At 43.3% G+C, this 18,238-nt stretch overlaps 1 protein-coding gene across 1 annotated transcript in view; it reads right to left on the reverse strand.

Moving 5' to 3' along the window:
• The window catches only part of LOC138952687 (lysosomal-trafficking regulator-like), a 109,208-nt gene that overhangs the window by 9,102 nt on the left and 81,868 nt on the right, over nucleotides 1–18,238 (reverse strand). The window contains exons 42-55 of the mRNA XM_070324385.1: nucleotides 17,781–17,839; nucleotides 17,313–17,465; nucleotides 15,538–15,849; nucleotides 14,955–15,105; nucleotides 14,187–14,327; nucleotides 8,141–8,358; nucleotides 7,367–7,549; nucleotides 6,131–6,323; nucleotides 4,678–4,811; nucleotides 3,677–3,775; nucleotides 2,954–3,096; nucleotides 1,811–1,908; nucleotides 1,137–1,308; nucleotides 106–180 (exon numbers count right to left, since the gene is read on the reverse strand). Of these exons, the coding sequence (XP_070180486.1) occupies nucleotides 106–180; nucleotides 1,137–1,308; nucleotides 1,811–1,908; nucleotides 2,954–3,096; nucleotides 3,677–3,775; nucleotides 4,678–4,811; nucleotides 6,131–6,323; nucleotides 7,367–7,549; nucleotides 8,141–8,358; nucleotides 14,187–14,327; nucleotides 14,955–15,105; nucleotides 15,538–15,849; nucleotides 17,313–17,465; nucleotides 17,781–17,839 (2,131 nt within the window). The remainder of the gene's footprint in view (nucleotides 1–105; nucleotides 181–1,136; nucleotides 1,309–1,810; nucleotides 1,909–2,953; nucleotides 3,097–3,676; nucleotides 3,776–4,677; nucleotides 4,812–6,130; nucleotides 6,324–7,366; nucleotides 7,550–8,140; nucleotides 8,359–14,186; nucleotides 14,328–14,954; nucleotides 15,106–15,537; nucleotides 15,850–17,312; nucleotides 17,466–17,780; nucleotides 17,840–18,238) is intronic.

Consider the following 18,238-nt stretch of genomic DNA (forward strand, 5'->3'; position numbering starts at 1 on the left):
CATGCCTTAAAGATACAAATAACAATATGGATTATCAATGCCAGATATCGAATACATGTCACGATATTAAAATCAAATAAAGTTCTGTTTAAACCAACAGCTTACCTGAGTATGGGGCGGGCGATGGAGACATCGTCAGAAAGATCTCGCAGATGACTCACATCCCAGCTGCTCCACAACCTTAAACACATTAGCAAACACACACATTAATTTGTGCAATGGATTTTCTTGCTTTTTTCAGAATTTGCCGTTTTATGCATTAACTATTGGGTATCAGCCTCAACACTCTACAATTTGTACACATCGCTTATTTTTGTTTCTAATGTTTCAAAGGCTACTGATTTGAAGATGATACAAAGTACTGTTCTGTGTCTCTTGACAAAATAAATAACCCTTCCTTGTTTTTCTTGTGTGCTTTACATTTTAATGGCACACGCTGATTTGCACTTCAATGCTAAACACTGCTTCAAGCTTCAATGGCAAACATTGCTTCTCACAAACACTGCTTTACACTTCAATATCAAACACTGCCTTACATTTCAATATCAAACACTGCCTTACACTTCAATATCAAACACTGCTTTACACTTCAATATCAAACACTGCTTTACACTTCAATATCAAACACTGCCTTACACTTCAATATCAAACACTGCCTTACACTTCAATATCAAACACTGCCTTACACTTCAATATCAAACACTGCTTTACACTTCAATATCAAAGACTGCCTTACATTTCAATATTAAACACTGCCTTACACTTCAATATCAAACACTGCCTTACACTTCAATGGCAACCACTGCCTTACACTTCAATATCAAACACTGCTTTACACTTCAATATCAAACACTGCCTTACATTTCAATATCAAACACTGCCTTACACTTCAATATCAAACACTGCCTTACACTTCAATATCAAACACTGCCTTACACTTCAATATCAAACACTGCCTTACACTTCAATATCAAACACTGCCTTACACTTCAATATCAAACACTGCCTTACACTTCAATATCAAACACTGCCTTACACTTCAATATCGACCACTGCCTTACACTTCAATATCAAACACTGCTTTACACTTCAATGGCAACCACTGTTTGCCAGGAACACAGGTGAACTAAACCCACCTGACCACGCCCGTACTGAGCCCCCCAGCGATGACGTTGATGGAGCGACCCTCAGGTGCGGAGGAGTAGGCCAGACAGGTGATGTGCGCAGTACAGGTGTAACTTCCCACCTCTCTGCCGTTGATAGTGTGTACCTGTAGCACACTGCTCATCTTGGCTGCTTGTGGGCCGTCTGTCCATGTTTTGGGAAGAAAGCTCACATGTTAACCCCACAAAGTCAGAACACACAAAAAAAATCAAATAACAATAACTAAGAAAGAAATAAGCAAATAAACAAACAACTTTTATCATAGAAAACAAATGTGATGCAAGATACTTTACTTACCTAGAAATTAATGTGAAAGAGAACTGAAACTGTTCCTAAATAATTAAGACTGTTTTTCAATCGTTATACGGCAATACCCAACATACTACCAATATTTTTTGTGTGCCTGAAGCATGTACATGGCGACTTCCAAAAAATGTAACCCACAAGAATGCTCATGCATTCTACAACTGTCGACCGAATTACTTCATATTTGGTGTACATTAACATCAGCTTACGTTTGACCAGTCCACAAAGTGCTACATTTATGTGTCATTGGTCTGACTTATGTGCACTTTCAAAACAATGACCTAACCCAGGGATCAGCTCAACAGTACAAGGTTTGACAATTGAATTCAGCAATACTGACCGACATGACTGACTGTAGCGACATCTCCCAGAGTACTGCTGACCGCCACTGCCACCACTGGAGCTTTGTGCTTGGTCACTGTACGCACGTAGGACAACCTGTAACAACACCCAACAACAAGACTGTTTAAATAAAACTCTCCACCTTTCTTGTAGTGTGTCAAAGTTACACATTTGCCTGTGATCACGACTCCCTTCACCCCTACCCAATACTACACAATTTGAAAAGAGGTAAAAAGAAGACAACAATAAAACCATGCACTTATCGTAAGCCAGTAAAATATTCTGCATGAATCTGTTTTGTTTTCTTATGTACGTTTTCTAGTTCATGTTTTACAACAGTTTGAAAACAACAACAAAGTCAGTTGGCGCGACTGTGACGCGTTTCTTTTGTCGGCTACTGTACGTTTGTTTGTTTGCTTAACGCCCAGCCGACCACGAAGAGCCATATCAGGGCAGTGCTGCTTTGACATATAACATGCGCCACACACAAGACAGAAGTCGCAGCACAGGCTTCATGTCTCACCCAGTCACATTATTCTGACACCGGACCAACCAGTCCTAGCACTAACCCCATAATGCCAGACGCCAGGCGGAGCAGCCACTAGATTGCCAATTCTAAAGTCTTAGGTATGACCCGGCCGGGGTTCGAACCCACGACCTCCCGATCACGGGGCGGACGCCTTACCACTAGGCCAACCGTGCCGGTGGCTACTGTACATAACCTGCAACTAAATAAGCAAGCTGTAAGGTGTACACCCCCCGCGGGTTAGGGGGAAGAATTTACCCGATGCTCCCCAGCATGTCGTCAGAGGCGACTTACGGATTCTGTTTCTCCTTTTACCCTTGTTAAGTGTTTCTTGTATAGAATAGAGTCAATTTTTGTAAAGATTTTAGTCAAGCAGTATGTAAGAAATGTTAAGTCCTTTGTACTGGAAACTTGCATTCTCCCAGTAAGGTAATATATTGTACTACGTTGCAAGCCCCTGGAGCAAATTTTTGATTAGTGCTTTTGTGAACAAGAAACAATTGACAAGTGGCTCTATCCCATCTCCCCCCCTTTCCCCGTCGCGATATAACCTTTGTGGTTGAAAACGACGTTAAACACCAAATAAAGAAAGAAAGAAATGTAAGGTGTACCCACCTGTTGATGTCCCAGATGACGGCCGAACAGTCCTGACCTGCACTGACCACGATGCCGAACTCCTTGCACACCTGTAGCACTGAGACTGGACCGTGATGACCGCACAGCATGCGACGCAATCCCCACACGTGTAGCATGCTTGGCTAGAAACACACAGAGTATAAGGTATTTCACTGCTAAATATATCTTTTGAATACACCACCTCAACTTAACTACAACAGTCTCTCTCAGTATTAGATGTGACGAACTTCTTGTGAGAATACAACTTTCATCTTGTGTAGTTTTCTTCAAATATATATGCAAGACAAGGTATTTATTTCTTCAACAGATGATATTCAATAATAACTCGGATTTGTGTTGGTAGGGAAAGAGTGAATTCCTTGCTTCTGTCCATGTGTTTCGGACACAACCTCTTGCTAGTGATTGGCCCCTCCAATGTTTGTCCTTCAAAAAGCAAGGGTATTCACTCTTTCACAACCCATACAAACCCGACAGTTATTTTCGGAATTCGTCTTAAAATGAATAAGATTATCCTCCTTGCTTTCCACTTGTTTAAGTGTTAATATTGAGATAGCCTTACTGTGTACTTAAAGCAGTAGGGTAATGGTTCCTTTGCTTTTGAATCTTGCTTTGGCGTTTCATTTACCGATTGTGACAAATGCCAACACTGACTTGGTACCGTATGTGCAACATGGTTGTGACTGCAGAAAAATCTGCACTGACCTTGGCCACGTTGTGTGTCATGTTGAAGACGGAGATATTCCCCGATGCACAGGCCACAAACAGCAAACACCTGTCCAGTGCTGCTGCACAGCACGTCACCTGCACACAAACACAGCATATTCTTGAAACTTTTCAGATCTGCATGACCAGCTGATGACCGATGCCTGGCCAAAACCCTTGGGTCAACACAAAATTCTCAGTATCTCAAGTCTACATGCATTGACCTTGATCATGTTTGTTTAAAAGTCTAAACTTAAGAACTACACAAACAGCAGCAGAAATGATAACCGGCTGAGGTGCAGCTGGTGCAGCGCTCGTCAGTGCAGTGCCTTTATGTCCCTGGCGGGTTATGGGATCAGAAAATAGTGAGCAGTTAGTGACGCTGATGGGGTCTATGTCGACCAAAAGAGTGGGATTCCCTGTAGGTGGAGTTCCTGGAGGGGGATTCCCTGTATGCAGGGAATACCACAGGATTTAGTTCCTGTAGCGTGTCGCTAATATCGCTGAAAGTCACGTGATGCTTAGCGACATCGGTAGAATTTGATGTTTTTCAATCTTTTTTGATATTTCTTAGAAATTCGAGTATCGTTTGCAAGTTTTATTGAAAAACTCCACCCTGTGGGATTCCCTGTATACAGGGAATCCCCCTCCAGGAACTCCACCTACAGGGAATCCCACTCTTTTGGTCGACATAGACCCCATCAGCGTTAGTTACACTTAGGCCACACACAAAAATATGTTGGTTTAGGGTAACGTGGCCAAAAAATATAGGGTCTGTAGCTCGATTTCAAAAAAAAAAATTTTTTTTTTAATTTAGTCGATTCTAAAGGAGGTTACTTCCCTTAGTCTCTGTATGGTTCGCAAAATGTGCCAACAGTTTTTTGGATTTTTTGAGAAATGAAAAAAGTTTTAGGGTCGGCGGGAAAAAATAGGGTCATTTGGGTTACCCTAAACCAACATTTTTTGTTGTTGTTGTTGCCTTACTGAGACCACATACTGACCTTGTCATAGGGGTTCGGGGGCATGAGGTTGATGAGCGGCTTGCTGTTGTGGATGAAGACGCGCAGAATGCCGTCAGGCTGATCCCAGGTCACCGCCCCCGCCCACAGCACCTCGGTCTGCTTGTAGGATGTACCTGTACAAAATACAACATAATGGAAACATTATACACAAAAAGACCCACACAATACAAACGCGCCAACAGGGATGGCCAAATAGTCCGCCCGATCGCCAGGGGCGAGTAAAAAATCCGACGGGCTAGTAGAAACCGCCTGGCAACTCGCCCGGTTGGCCAGTGAAAATTCTGATCAAATGCAAAACTTGTGGTTGTAACATCTAGTTTTAAAGCCATGAACACTGCAGATGCATTAACTGTGGTATGTACCAGGCAAGCAAAATTTCTGGCGGGCTAGTGACTTTCTTGAAGTTACTCGCCCGACTGGCGAGTTACAATATTGAGATTTGGCCATCCCTGACCAAGTATTTCAAAGTTTGCCTTGATGTCAAAGGCTGCTCATAAGAGACACTTCTGTACAATACAGAGTAACAAATCACAAAATATGATTTGACACACAAGGTTGCATGAAACACACAGTGTCAGACAGTGTCATAGACATACACACACACAGAGGTGCTCTCTGCTTGTAGGATTTTACATTTTGGTAAAAAGCTGTCATTTTACATGTAAAATCTGAAAATACCAGAAACCAAATCAGCAAACAATCACACCTACCAGTTTACATTTTGTCTCACAGATGCTTGCCCTTACTACCATGTGACATGTGTTAATGCAATCACTGCGCAGGAGAATTGATTTCCCTGTTTTGTGTGACAGCTAGAATGTCTTGTTTCTGTGAGAGCTAGGATCTGTATTTGTAAAGAAATACTGGTTTGTAAAACAGCACATGTGATCATTGCAACAGACAGGCATGGAAACTGAGAAAAGGAAAAGCCTGAGAGTGATTCAGGAGTCTAAAATAATGAAGACATTTTGGGTTTGTATCTAAGAAACCACTCTGTATTTGCAGCTTTGGAGAAATTAGAGCCCTCCTCTCCCAACCACTGAAGGGGACTACTACTTCAAAGGCTCTCTATGCTTTTTGGAGCTCAAATTCTGAGGGCCCGGTAGCTCAACTGGTAGAGCACAGGACTTGTGATCCTAGGGTCCCAGGTTCCAATCCAGGCCGGGGCGGACACTGGTCAACTTTATGTGCAGACTCAGAGACGGTATCCATGTCCCACCCCCGTGTCACCACTGTGGCATGTTAAAGACCTCGGTCATTCTGCCAGCACAGGTGGCTGATTACACCGAAACACGCATACACCTGGGTAGCGCCGCTCTGTTGCTGCAAGCTTTCCACTAGGAGGAAGCGACCCGAATTTCCCAGCGATTGAACAATAAAGTAATGAGAATAAAAATGAAAATGAGTTCTCCTGTATAAGAGAGGTAGAGACCTGCAGGTTTGTTGTGCAGCATGATGAGGGTGGAGTGAGATTGGATGCCGCACACAAGCCCCGTCACCAGCGGCACCATGGAGGCGATGGGAACGGGCAGGTGGGTCACTCTCTGCCACAGCGGCTTCGGCATCTCCAGCGACCCCACGTAACGACCCCACCGCAGTCCGTTCACTGTCTTCACTGGGCGAGGCTGCAACACAAAAATATGCAAAGTGTGGTGAGAAAAAGGGCGAGGGCCACATGCTGATAGTGAGAAGTAAAAAAAGAACGAGGGACAGTTTCAGAAACAACAACAAAATATGTGTAACAACAAAGATGAACCTCTAACAGACCTAACAATCAAACTCGCGATTGGCTGGGCTGTAGGTGGTGTGAATTGAACTTGACTCTTGCTCTTACATCTGTTATCTGAGCTGCAGCACTTGTTGATTCAACTGTCTATAGTGACCGCCTAAGGAACCGACCACAAATGGTCACAAGAGACAAGTGGTCGCTATCCAAAGGTGAATTATATAGAAAACTGGTTGGGGATCCTTAAGGTGGTTGTTGTGTGCAGGTGGTCCTTGTTCAGAGGTGGTCGCCAAGACAGGTTCAACTGTACTTGTAAACTTTACAACATCCCATCCCATCTGACACCCGATGCACTGACATCTCTTGTAAGCTGCTGCATCTGCTGCCTTCCATTTCACGCTCAACAACTACTTACAGGCTGTCAAAAGTTTGTGTGTGCACTAATTCCTTCTTCCTGTCTTCAATCGGCAAATTTTGGAAATAACTTGGTCAGGTTTTTATAGGTTGTAAAAGAGTTGCTTTTCCTTGGAAACATCGAGGCAAGCTACATGTGACATTGTAGGCCAATCACCAGCAAGCCGTGAGTCTCCACACGTGGTCCCTCGATCTGTGCACTGAGGGACGCGATCATATCGGTAATGCCTATAGTCAGCCCTGATGTGTGTATTTTCAAACAAAAATAGCGTTACATTGAGCAGACAGTGCAGAAAGCACAGATCGGAGCTAATTCTCACTGGGAGTTCAGTTGTTAGCACGATTTCACTGGCACAGATCACCGACCGCTAGCTAGTGATTGGCCAACAAATTGTCACATGTAGCTTGCCTCCATGTTGCCAAAGAAAAGCAAAAACAAACTCTCCCACAACCCATCAACACTAGACAGACATAATTTCTATTTTATCAGGTGTGACAGCAAAATAACAGTGAATCTGCAAAACTTACCACATAGGTGCGCTTGTCCAGCTGCTGCGCAGGCGCTGTGAGACCGGCATGTGTCGGGTCGGCGGCAGGGTGGGGGTTGACGAAGAGCTGCCTCGGAGTCTGGCCGTACGTCCGAATCATGGTCAGCAGCGCTTGTCTCTTCACCGGGTCGGTCACCGAGCTCACGTCCATCCCAAAGTATGTCTGTGAAAACATACCAAACGTATTAACATTCTCGCTGCAGGCAAAACATCATACACAGCACAACTCTTGCTGCATGCTACCAGCCACTGTCAATGAATAAACAAGATAAACAACAGACAACAGTTTAGTTTTTATTACATTTAGTCAAGTTTTGACTAAATGTTTTAACATAGAGGGGGGAATCGAGACGAGGGTCGTGGTGTATGTGTGTGTGTGTGTGTGTGTGTGTGTGTGTGTGTGTGTGTGTGTGTGTGTGTGTGTGTGTGTGTGTGTGTGTGTGTGTGTGTGTGTGTATGTGTGTGCTGTGTGTCTGTGTGTGTGTGTGTGTGTGTGTGTGTGTGTGTGTGTGTACAGCGATTCAGACTAAACTACTGGGCCGATCTTTATGAAATTTGACATGAGAGTTCCTGGGTATGACATCCCCGGACGTTTTTACGCAGCTTGTTGATTCTTGATTTTGGGCAGATAGCAGACAATCTGTTTCCAATTCAAATCAAATCAAATCAAATTGACTTTATTATCTAAAATCTGACAAAGTACATTGGTGGTACATAATTAGAGATTAGCTAAGACAAAGACAGAGTGACTCACGGAGGGGTGGAAGACGTTGATGGCTTTGACGGCTTCCTCCCCCGTCTGCTTGAAGCCGAAGACCAGGTCCAGCCAGTGGTGCAGCATGCGAGTGGCAACGGCCGACTCCAGCCCCTGGCGCTGAATCAGCACAAACAGGCGAGGGTCTCCGTTGCACCACGGCGGCAGCACGACATCATTCACAACCTCTCCGTTTTGTCGGTAGCCAAAGTTAAATCCTGCAATGCCACAGTCATAAACATTGGGAAAACACCCAAAACAAGGCAGTAAGAATAATGCTGTACAACATACACAAGTCAAAACAACCATGCCCAGGTTTTCCCGATTTCTTCCTGCCAATGTGTTGTTTGAATGAATGAATGAATGAATGAATGTGTCGCGGACAGTTGTATGTAGTTATAAGGTTCCTTGGTCGGGCGTTGCTGACAGGTACCTGTGTCAAGGTGGGAAGACCGGTAGCTGGGCTTAGCTCAGTGATTCGCGCCTTGCACACTTTGCACGCATTGCACGGGACGTTCACGGTAAGCTGCGCGCTATTTGTAGGGTTCACCGTTTACCTGGTTGCTGACTGAGAAATTCATAGGCATTCTTTTTTCTGTCTCGGCCGAGACCAGATGTTTGTTCGAACGGCTTCGAAATTCGTGTGTGAATTGTCGTTTGAGTTCGAAGTTATTTTCAGTAGTAATGTACGTCTACTGTGGACTTTGTTAAAGTCGGTTGCGTAAAGTGCGCGATGTTTTTCATTAGCCTGTGTGAGGTAAGTCAAATTTCTTGGTCTAATTGGATAGACTTTTGTCAGTTTTTGCTGAAGGTGAATTAGCGGCCGGTGGCAGGGGACCGGGAACCTACATTAGTTACCAGTTGTACTGTTTTGTCTCGTCTTTGTGTTGTTGTAAATAGTGTTCATCATAGGGTTTAAAAGGAAATCATTATAATGGTAAATTATATCGTAGAAGGAAACCAAAGTTTAGTCATTGTGCTTCCTCCTCATCCCTAATAATGATGTCTATTGGAGGAGGAAGTCACGTGTCTTATATTTTTGGGGAGAATATTGACTTTGGCCTTCTAGGCTTTCAGTGTTTACTGTCGAAGACAGACCGGACGGGAAGGTGCGAACCCTAGCTTCACAGCATGGAGGAGGCTCCACCACGCTGCTGCTTGAGCAGCCAGTTTGGACTCTCGCATCGTCACCCCCACGCTGCTGTGTGAGCAGCCCCTCTGGATCTTCTCCGAGGCTTCATTACGCTGTTTTGAGCAGCTATCTTGTAACGTCACAGCGGCGCAACCACGCTGCTGTTGGGCAGCAACATCGAACCGGCGCCGTCGCTGCAGAGTGTGTGCCGTGTGACAGCTCTCAACTGGGCTGATTCTCTCACCCCCCGCGACAGAGACGCAGGTGTCGACCCGAGGGCGCACCCCCCCCCCCCCTGAATTCGTCGAACGTGTAGATAAGTACTTTCTTACGATAGATATCATTTATGGAATGAGGAGGGCCTTTATGACGTACGTGCTTTATGTTTGACTATCCTGAATGTCTCGTATGTCGTTTGTTGACATTATTTTGACTGTTGTGTACTTTCTCATGCTCATTATGTTCATCCTCATGTATTCGTGTTAACCCTTCCATTGTTCCATCCATCGTCACCCCCATATTTCACCCAACTGGGAACTATTAAATACTTTCATTTATTTACATTGGTGTTCTGTGAGTGCTGGGTGGTGTGGCCAAAGTTTTTGTGTGAAAAACTAAACATGCAAACGTGCATGCACGCGACAGAATGAATGAATGAATGCAAACATTACATAAATTTAACCTTTCTTGATTTTTAATTGGTCCTGGTTTCATTGTGGTAACAAAACATTTTCCACAAGCTCCCCGTTTCGTCAACAGCCAAATCATTATACTGGATATGGATAAGAGCAACCATGTGCAAGTTTCCCTTACTCCAGGGCAGTACCACACTGTCTAACAGCTTCCAACATAAGTGTCACAGAAGTCATCCTTAGTATGGTATTTCACTTTTCCTGGATAACAATTCAAAATAATAAGAGACACATACATATACATACAACACTGAAGTTCACATTTTACACCTCTAGGTTGCTGAGACAACACAACACACAACAGAGGAAATTGCAAGCAAATGTCATGCTGGTACTGTGGAACCCCTCTTTTAAGACTTTCTACCCCACATATGTTGACCAGGTTTATTATTATTGTTGTGTTTCCTAAACTGAGAAAATAAGATCTTAAACAGGAGGGAGTCTTATAATGGGGGTAAATTAAATTACATATTCTTACCCAACTCACATAGATAGCAATAACTTCGTTTGGTTGCTAAGACATTGAAGCACTCTTTCATGGTAACATGGGGAGATAACTCTAAAACAAAAACCACATGCCATATAAGGCATGGTCCGTAGTGGTTATCTCCCCAACCGGTGTACCGCGCATGCGCAAGATGTATACCGGTGACACTCATTCCTTTTCCTTCAACGCACGGCGCTGGACGTGTTTTGAAGTGCTCTGGCTTTTCTTTAGCCATTGGTCTTTACTTGTGTGAAGACCATCGAATCTCGGTAACGTTGTTTCATCTTTCTTCCTTTCTTCAGGAATTGGTGAGAGCTTTTATTTTTCTTATTGCAAGAATTTTCTTAGCGTATTTGAGCATTTTGCATCTTGTTGTTGTTAGTTCATTTTTTTTATTCAAAATGGCTGACAAGCAGAAAGATAAAGAAAAATCTCGGAGTTCTGCCAAGCAGGTTAGCTCTCCAGGGTCTCACTCAGGCAAAGCAGGCAAAACTAAAGCTAAGGCGGCTACGGCCACAACTACTCGTAGCTCTCAGAAAAATTCTCTTAGTGAGAATTCGTCCATAGTTAGCGTTCTCAACCCGGAGACTCAAGAATCCTTTTTCGTTTCTATTGATGGCAAACCTACCTCAACTGACAAATCATTTTCAGAGAAGGTTCAGGCTCCTCAAGCCGAGCAATCTTTGAGTAAAGCCGATTTACTGGCTATTTTGTCTTCTTTTAAGACAGAGGTTCATGACATGCTAGCGACGGAACGGCAGATAGCTTTGTCTGCTTCACTGCCCCTCCCGTCAGGAGTTGGAAACTCTAAGTCTCTTGCGCGGGTTCGTTTGGAACCAGCTGCAACTGTTACGTCTGCTGACGTAGTTGCAGAACCAACAGTGGTGTTGGAATCGCCGTCAGGAACTCCTTTCGACAAATTTTTGTCTGATTTTCAGACAACAGCACCTCCTGGTCCTCTCGGCGCTTACGCGTCGGCAGGAGGTGTTCTAGGTGAAGTACGCAAACCTGCGGCAACGGTTTCCGCTTCAGCGGAAGTGCATACCAGCCAAAAGGTTCATTCCTCACATCAGCCTTGTGCCCCGCGTGGGTAAGGGTTGGGGTGTGAAGAGCATGTGTCCGCTACTTCCGGTAGTAGGACAACAGGACCTTCCGGTTGCCATTCTATGGGGCCGGTCGGTGCTGATGCTTACCAATCCACTGCTGGTTCCGCTTCCGCGGCTGTGGCTTCCGGTGGCAGGATGGTATTGCCTTCCGCCTCTAACACTTCTGTGTTGGTAGTTGGCACTCATCAGCCTTCGGCTGCTGGTTCCGCTACTGCGGTTTCCACTGCTGTTACACAGGCTGCATCCACTTCCTCTCCCAGTGTTTCAACTGGCAGGAGGCAGGTGGATGGGAGATCCGTTCACGGAGTTCCGGCTTCAGGGAATTTTTCCCAACCTTTTCCGGTTTCGGCAGATGTCGCCTCAACGGGATTGGTTTCCGGTTCTCATCCCTTAGATGATCGTTGGGATACTACTGAACAGGATGAAGAGGATATGGAAGAAGAAGCTTCTGAAGCAGAAGCGGATGCACCTTTTCGACTTCCGACTAAGCTGCCATCTTTGTTGGCACTAGCAGCAGAGGTTACTACGCACTATTTCCCTGAGGGGGTAGCGGTAGCATCTTCATCTGCTGTTCCTCCACCTTTGCTGATTTTGCTCCGTCTCATGAGCAATCTGCGAACTTCAAGTAGCTAATTGCCCTGTGCGAGCCTTGAGAGCTAGCTTACCTGTCTCGCACTAACCTGATCAGGTCACCAAAACAAAAACTACTTTTTATCTCCATCAATACAAAGAGAGAAAAAGATGTTATGTAGTCTTCCTTGGCTAGATGGGTTTCCACTCTGGTAAGACAGGCTTACAAGTGGTGGCAAGAAAAAAGGGGGGGGGGGGGGGCAGTCAGTCCTTCCTCTACGGTCAGCTCAGACTCACGAAGTCAGGGCATGGGCCTCTTCCTTGGTTGTCTTAAAGTCTGGAAGACTTGAAGAAGTCTTGAATGCAGCCTACTGGACATCAGAAGATGTCTTTTTAAATTTCTACCTGCGGGATGTATCAAGTGCCCGACAGAACGGAACTTTCGGTCTGCCAGCTATAGTAGCTGCAGGCCAGATACTCGCAAGATGTTAACTGTGAGTACATTTTCCCACCACCTAAATTAGCAATCTGCTATCTATGTGAGTTGGGTAAGAATATGTAATTTAATATAAAATTTCAAAAATAAACTTTGATTTAATTAATATACTTACCAACTCACATATTGAATTCCCTCCCAGCCTGCCCCGCAAATTGTATAAAGGGGTATATGTTTCAGGACGAAATGAGTGTCACCGGTATACATCCTGCGCATGCGCGGTACACCGGTAGGGGAGATAACCACTACGGACCATGCCTTATATGGCATGTGGTTTTTGTTTTAGTTATCTCCCCATGTTACCATATAAGAGTGCTTCAATGTCTTAGCAACCAAACGAAGTTATTGCTATCTATGTGAGTTGGTAAGTATATTAATTAACTCTTACCAGTTCGCTCCCTTGCCCATCGTAAGCAAGCTTACGATGCCCCCCCTGTAGTTTTCCACTGACCAATTATCTAATTATAATTTTTTTTTTATTTTTTTTTTTACATTGGATGGGTCGGACAGTGGATAAACTCATATTTAAGACACACTTTATGACTGAAACAAGCTGGGTTTTTGTTATAAGTTAGTTATAGAAATGCATTATTAGGCACAAAAAAAAAAAAGTCTGTTAACGGTAACATAGGCCAAAAAAATAGGGTCGGTAGGTCGGGACTTTTTTTTATTTTTTTTTTATTTCCCCAAAACATATTTTTAAGTTATTTTGCCAAAAAACAAAGCCCCCCCCCCCCTTTTTTTTTTCCAAATTTTTTTTTTAAATTTTTTTTTTAAATTTTTTTTTTAATTTTTTTTTTTAATTTTTTTTTTTTTTTTTTTTTTTTTTTTTTTTACCAAATGCCAAACAAAAGTCTAGGGTCGCGCGAAAAAATAGGGTCAGTCAGGATACCGTAAACAGAATATTTTTTTGGGGGGGGCCTTAGGCATGAAACGTCCAACTTTGAAATTTGGGTGGGGGTATTCAGGTGACAATAACTTTTTTGTTTATCAGCAAAACTCTATAAAACTTTGCTATGTTATGTAAAATGAATGCCCAAACAGACTAGTTAGCAGCATATCTAAAATAAACTGAACACAAAAAAAATTTCTTCTTTGTGTTTGTCACGTGTTCCAAAAAATGGGCGTACAAATTTCAACAAAAATCATGTTGTCACCCCCATAAAATTTTTACCTTTAAAGATAGCACAATTCTCTTTGCAAATATGAAAAGCTTATTCATTTTCCTTTCATTTGATATATAACTTTCTATATTTCATTTAGAATATGACCCCAGATAGCCACTCGGCAAGTAGGCACCAACAGCACTGTAAAATATGCCCTAAAACCCCCGAACTGGTAAGAGTTAAATCAAAGTTTACTTTTGAAACTTTATATTTACAGAGGTTAAGAACAGAAGATCAGAAAAATCAAGGTCTTAAAAAAGGAGAAGTTTTAAATTGGGGGGTCTTAAAAGGGGTGTTCGAACATAGCAAAATCGTAAGATCCTCCTTCCCACCCCTTACACAGGAGTTTTCCAGCAAGAGAACCTCTCTGTGTGTATCCTTCAGCAGTGTTTCCTACCTTCACTGTTGACGAGAAATTCCGGCAGGTAGAAGAACTCTGGTATCAGTTCCTTGACGTCCGTGGATGATTCGAAGCTGGACAGACGCCACGATGTACGGATGTTGTGAAAAGTGCGATCTGGAATGTCGAAGCTACGATCTGCAAAGAAGAACATGCACTTGCCAGCCTGATATTGTCTTTCTCAAATCCATTGGACTGCGAGAGTATTTTAGATACACTTTTCACTTTGGGTTGAAGCTGGACAAATGGATATTTAAGTGTCCAGAAATGGCAAAGTATAATGATCGTACTGAGCTTGGCCATTCTCATGAGACTCATGCTGCTTACTTGGTAAAAAGGACAATCACAGGCAGTAACCTGCTACATCCTCTTCATGTTGCAGAGCTTACGGGTGCTGGACAGATTCCATTTGTATTTCAACACAAAAAAGGACTCACTCTCAGATTTGCAGTAAATGTGAAGAATTGAGTTATAATTTGCTGGCACAACTCTGCGGATCACAAACATCAAACAAAACAACCCAGTGTATCAAACTACGAAATAACGACAACTTTTCAGTGTGTGGAAACTCTACAGTGGTACCTGTGATAATAGGACACGCTTTTGTCCCTACCTTGCAGGTGGCCTGTCATGACAGGTATAGTTTGGTCGAGGTATTAGACACAGGGACAACAGAAGGTGTTTTCTGTTGGGAGGTGTCCTCTCATCAGAGGGACCTCACATTGCATGAACAAGTGAACTACAGCTGCATACATAGTAACTTACCCTGGTAAGCCAGGAACATGCGTGTGAAGGGGAAGAGGCGCACCAAGTAGTGTAGCACAGTGCCGCTGTTGGAGTAGTGACTGCCGTAGTGGAACGGTTCCACGCGCATCACTTCTTCCGGTCCTGGCTTCTGGTTCTCCTGGCGCAGGAACTGAAACACAGGTGTGACTCAATGTGAGTTGCGCTTCTGATAGCCTTTCTTCACAATTCTAACACCAACAAATTTATTAGTCTTTGAAGTAAGATCCAGTTATTCTTAAAAAGAGGGGAGCATTGGAGAAAAGTACTTATACAGAAAATAATGAGGTGATTCTCTAGAGATGAAAAAAGTCATGTGCATTCTACACTATTTTCTATGACCAGGCTAAATTTATTCCACACACTTCTTCTTCTTCTGTCTTCATGGGCTGAAACTCCCACATACACTCGTGTTTTCGCACGAGTGGGTTTTTAAATGTGGGACAGTACCATTTATATCCCGCCATTTAGGCAGCCATACACCGATTTAAGAGGAATTGCACACACAAGAACAATCTTCTTTCACTAAACAATGCACTCCCACATTCAAGGACATATAAACTACCTCATAATTGTCCATGTATTTCCTCTCCCTGGACTTGTCCTGCACAGCAATGGGTTTCCTCAGATCCCTGAAAGACCCGGAGTTTTCCAGATCCAGCTCCTCGCTGTCGTAGTCTCGCAGCACGAAGGGGAAGACAGGGTACTGCATGAGGTCGTTGAACGAGCGCCCGGCCAGCTTGTTGAGCTGAGTGAGGTAGTCAAAGTTGGTGAGGGACCCCTCTATCCACTGCCGCTGGATGTTGGCTGCCGTCTGCTCTGGGCCCTTTGGTCTGTCCAGTTGACCCAGAAGTAGAGTTGCTACTCGGTCACGATCCTACGCACAAAAAACATCTATCATTACTGCGTGACCTGTGTTTACTGTAAATTGTCACAAATTTCAGTGGCTGCCATCATCTGCTCCAGTCCTTTACATTTGTGTAGCTGACCCAGTAGTAGAGTGGCTACACGGTCACGATCCCACACAGAAAACATCTATGGTAAGTACATTATTGTAAATTTGTATTAACCTCCGTGTCTGCCATCATGTGCTCTGGTCATTTGGGTTGGTGAAGCGGATTCAGTAAAAGGCTGGCTATGTGGTTTTTGTTTTGTTTGTTTGTTTGCTTAACGCCCAGCCGACCACGAAGGGCCATATCAGGGCGGTGCTGCTTTGACATATAACGTGCGCCACACACAAGACAGAAGTCGCAGCACAGGCTTCATGTCTCACCCAGTCACATTATTCTGACACCGGACCAACCAGTCCTAGCACTAACCCCATAATGCCAGACGCCAGGCGGAGCAGCCACTAGATTGCCAATTTTAAAGTCTTAGGTATGACCCGGCCAGGGTTCGAACCCACGACCTCCCGATCACGGGGCGGACGCCTTATGGCTATGTGGTATGATTCTGATTAGAAAAGAACATCTATTGTCAGCCTAGGACTTGTTTATCGTCTTCTTTTTCTTTCAAATCACAGTGGCCATTGTCTGAATAAGTCCCTTGGGGCTGCCTACCTGAACAAGCAAGTCCCTGCTACATGATCCTGAATAAAGAACCGCACCGACCATAACTCACGTTTAACCCAGTAAGCGATAAAGTGGTTCAACTTTGCATAAGGCCAAAAAAAAAAATTGTCTGTTTAGGGTAACCCGACCGACCCTATCGATTTGGCGCCGACCCAAAAACTTTTTTTCGATTTAAAAAAAAAAATAAGAAAAAAAAGAGGTAAAAATGTTAAAAAGAGACATTTGGCGTTTTGAAATATGTATTCATCAAATATAAGCAGTGAATGTTCAGCCAACATAGCATTTACACACCAAAAAAAAAAAAAAAAAAAAAAAAAAAAAAAAAACCTACCTACCTACCGACCCTACTTTTTTTGGTCATGTTACCCTAAACAGACAATTTTTTTTTTTTGGCCTAAAAGCACACACTGAATCTGACATATTAATCGTTTAATCGCTGACAGGCAGGTTAGATGTGTCGAAATCCATTTTCCAATTTAATGTATTCACTTTAATGGATAATAAAGTGTTGATATTGTTATTGTTATTGTTAATGCACACAATACGCAGGGCGAATGCATAAAAAGCCAGACAGATTGTAGATATAACAACCTGATAAAGCAAACCAAAACACACACCAAAATCTATCACACCTGACAGGCACACATGGAAGGCCACGAACCTTAAAACTCCATAAATGTTCCTTCTGACCTTCAATTGTTTCTTTATGTTCCAACACAGAACAAGGTGACAAAAGCAGCAAGCCATGATGGCCGATGCAACTACTCACGGCAGTGGAGGTGAAGGCCAAGAGGTAAGTCCTGCCGGTGATGACGAACATCTCCAGTCCGATGTCCAGTAGCTGGAACCAGCGAGTGTGCACCTCACTCAGCTCCGAGTACCGCCACATCTGGGACATCTGGTCACGGTTGCCAAGCAACATCTGACACAAACACACATTTCCAAATTCTCCTCATTACAAAGCTTGTTTCATGCACCTGACAACCAAAGTAACAGTACTGCAAAAATGAGAAAAATTACGGAAGCAAAAATGACATGGAGTTAGCATCGGTAGCAGTGCAAAAAATCCATAACAAATACACTGCTAAAGTTTCACATTCAAGAATACAGAACACATTCAATTGGATAAAATGCGTCAAAAAAGGAGACCAAAAAGTAGTCATTGATAGCAGGGAGGAAAATCTGGTCAGGGGAGATAAGCTGTTTTAATGAACAAAAGCAAATAAACAAGACTTACCTGGGTGTAATCTGTGTCACTGATGGCCTTATCAGCCACAAAGTACACATACTGTTCACCTGAAACAAGAATCATATGCACAAGATTAAAACAAACAAAATGCCTTAAATGTTCGTTATAATTGTTACAGGCAGGCAAGGTAGGCCAAAGAAAGTGTTCCATTTTTATGTAATATTTTAAAGGACAATAAAGTGTTGTTATTGTTATTGTTAACAATGTCTTCTGCACTTCTTTTTTTAAATTTTACAAGAAGCGCTGGTAAGCATAAAGAAAAGACTATGCAGAAAGCAGAGTCTTTTATAACAAAAAGCGTTCTGCAAACTCCTCAGCTTTACACAAAATCACAACCAGCTGTGATAAGAAAGGGACATGCAGTAAGCACTTGATCTGCCTATATGTCTGTGTAAGCATATTAGTTTGTTTAATTCTCTGTCTCTCTGTCTATCTGTCAGTTTGTC

This window comes from Littorina saxatilis, linkage group LG17, assembly GCF_037325665.1.
Source record: "Littorina saxatilis isolate snail1 linkage group LG17, US_GU_Lsax_2.0, whole genome shotgun sequence".
In the NCBI taxonomy this organism is placed as follows: domain Eukaryota; kingdom Metazoa; phylum Mollusca; class Gastropoda; order Littorinimorpha; family Littorinidae; genus Littorina; species Littorina saxatilis.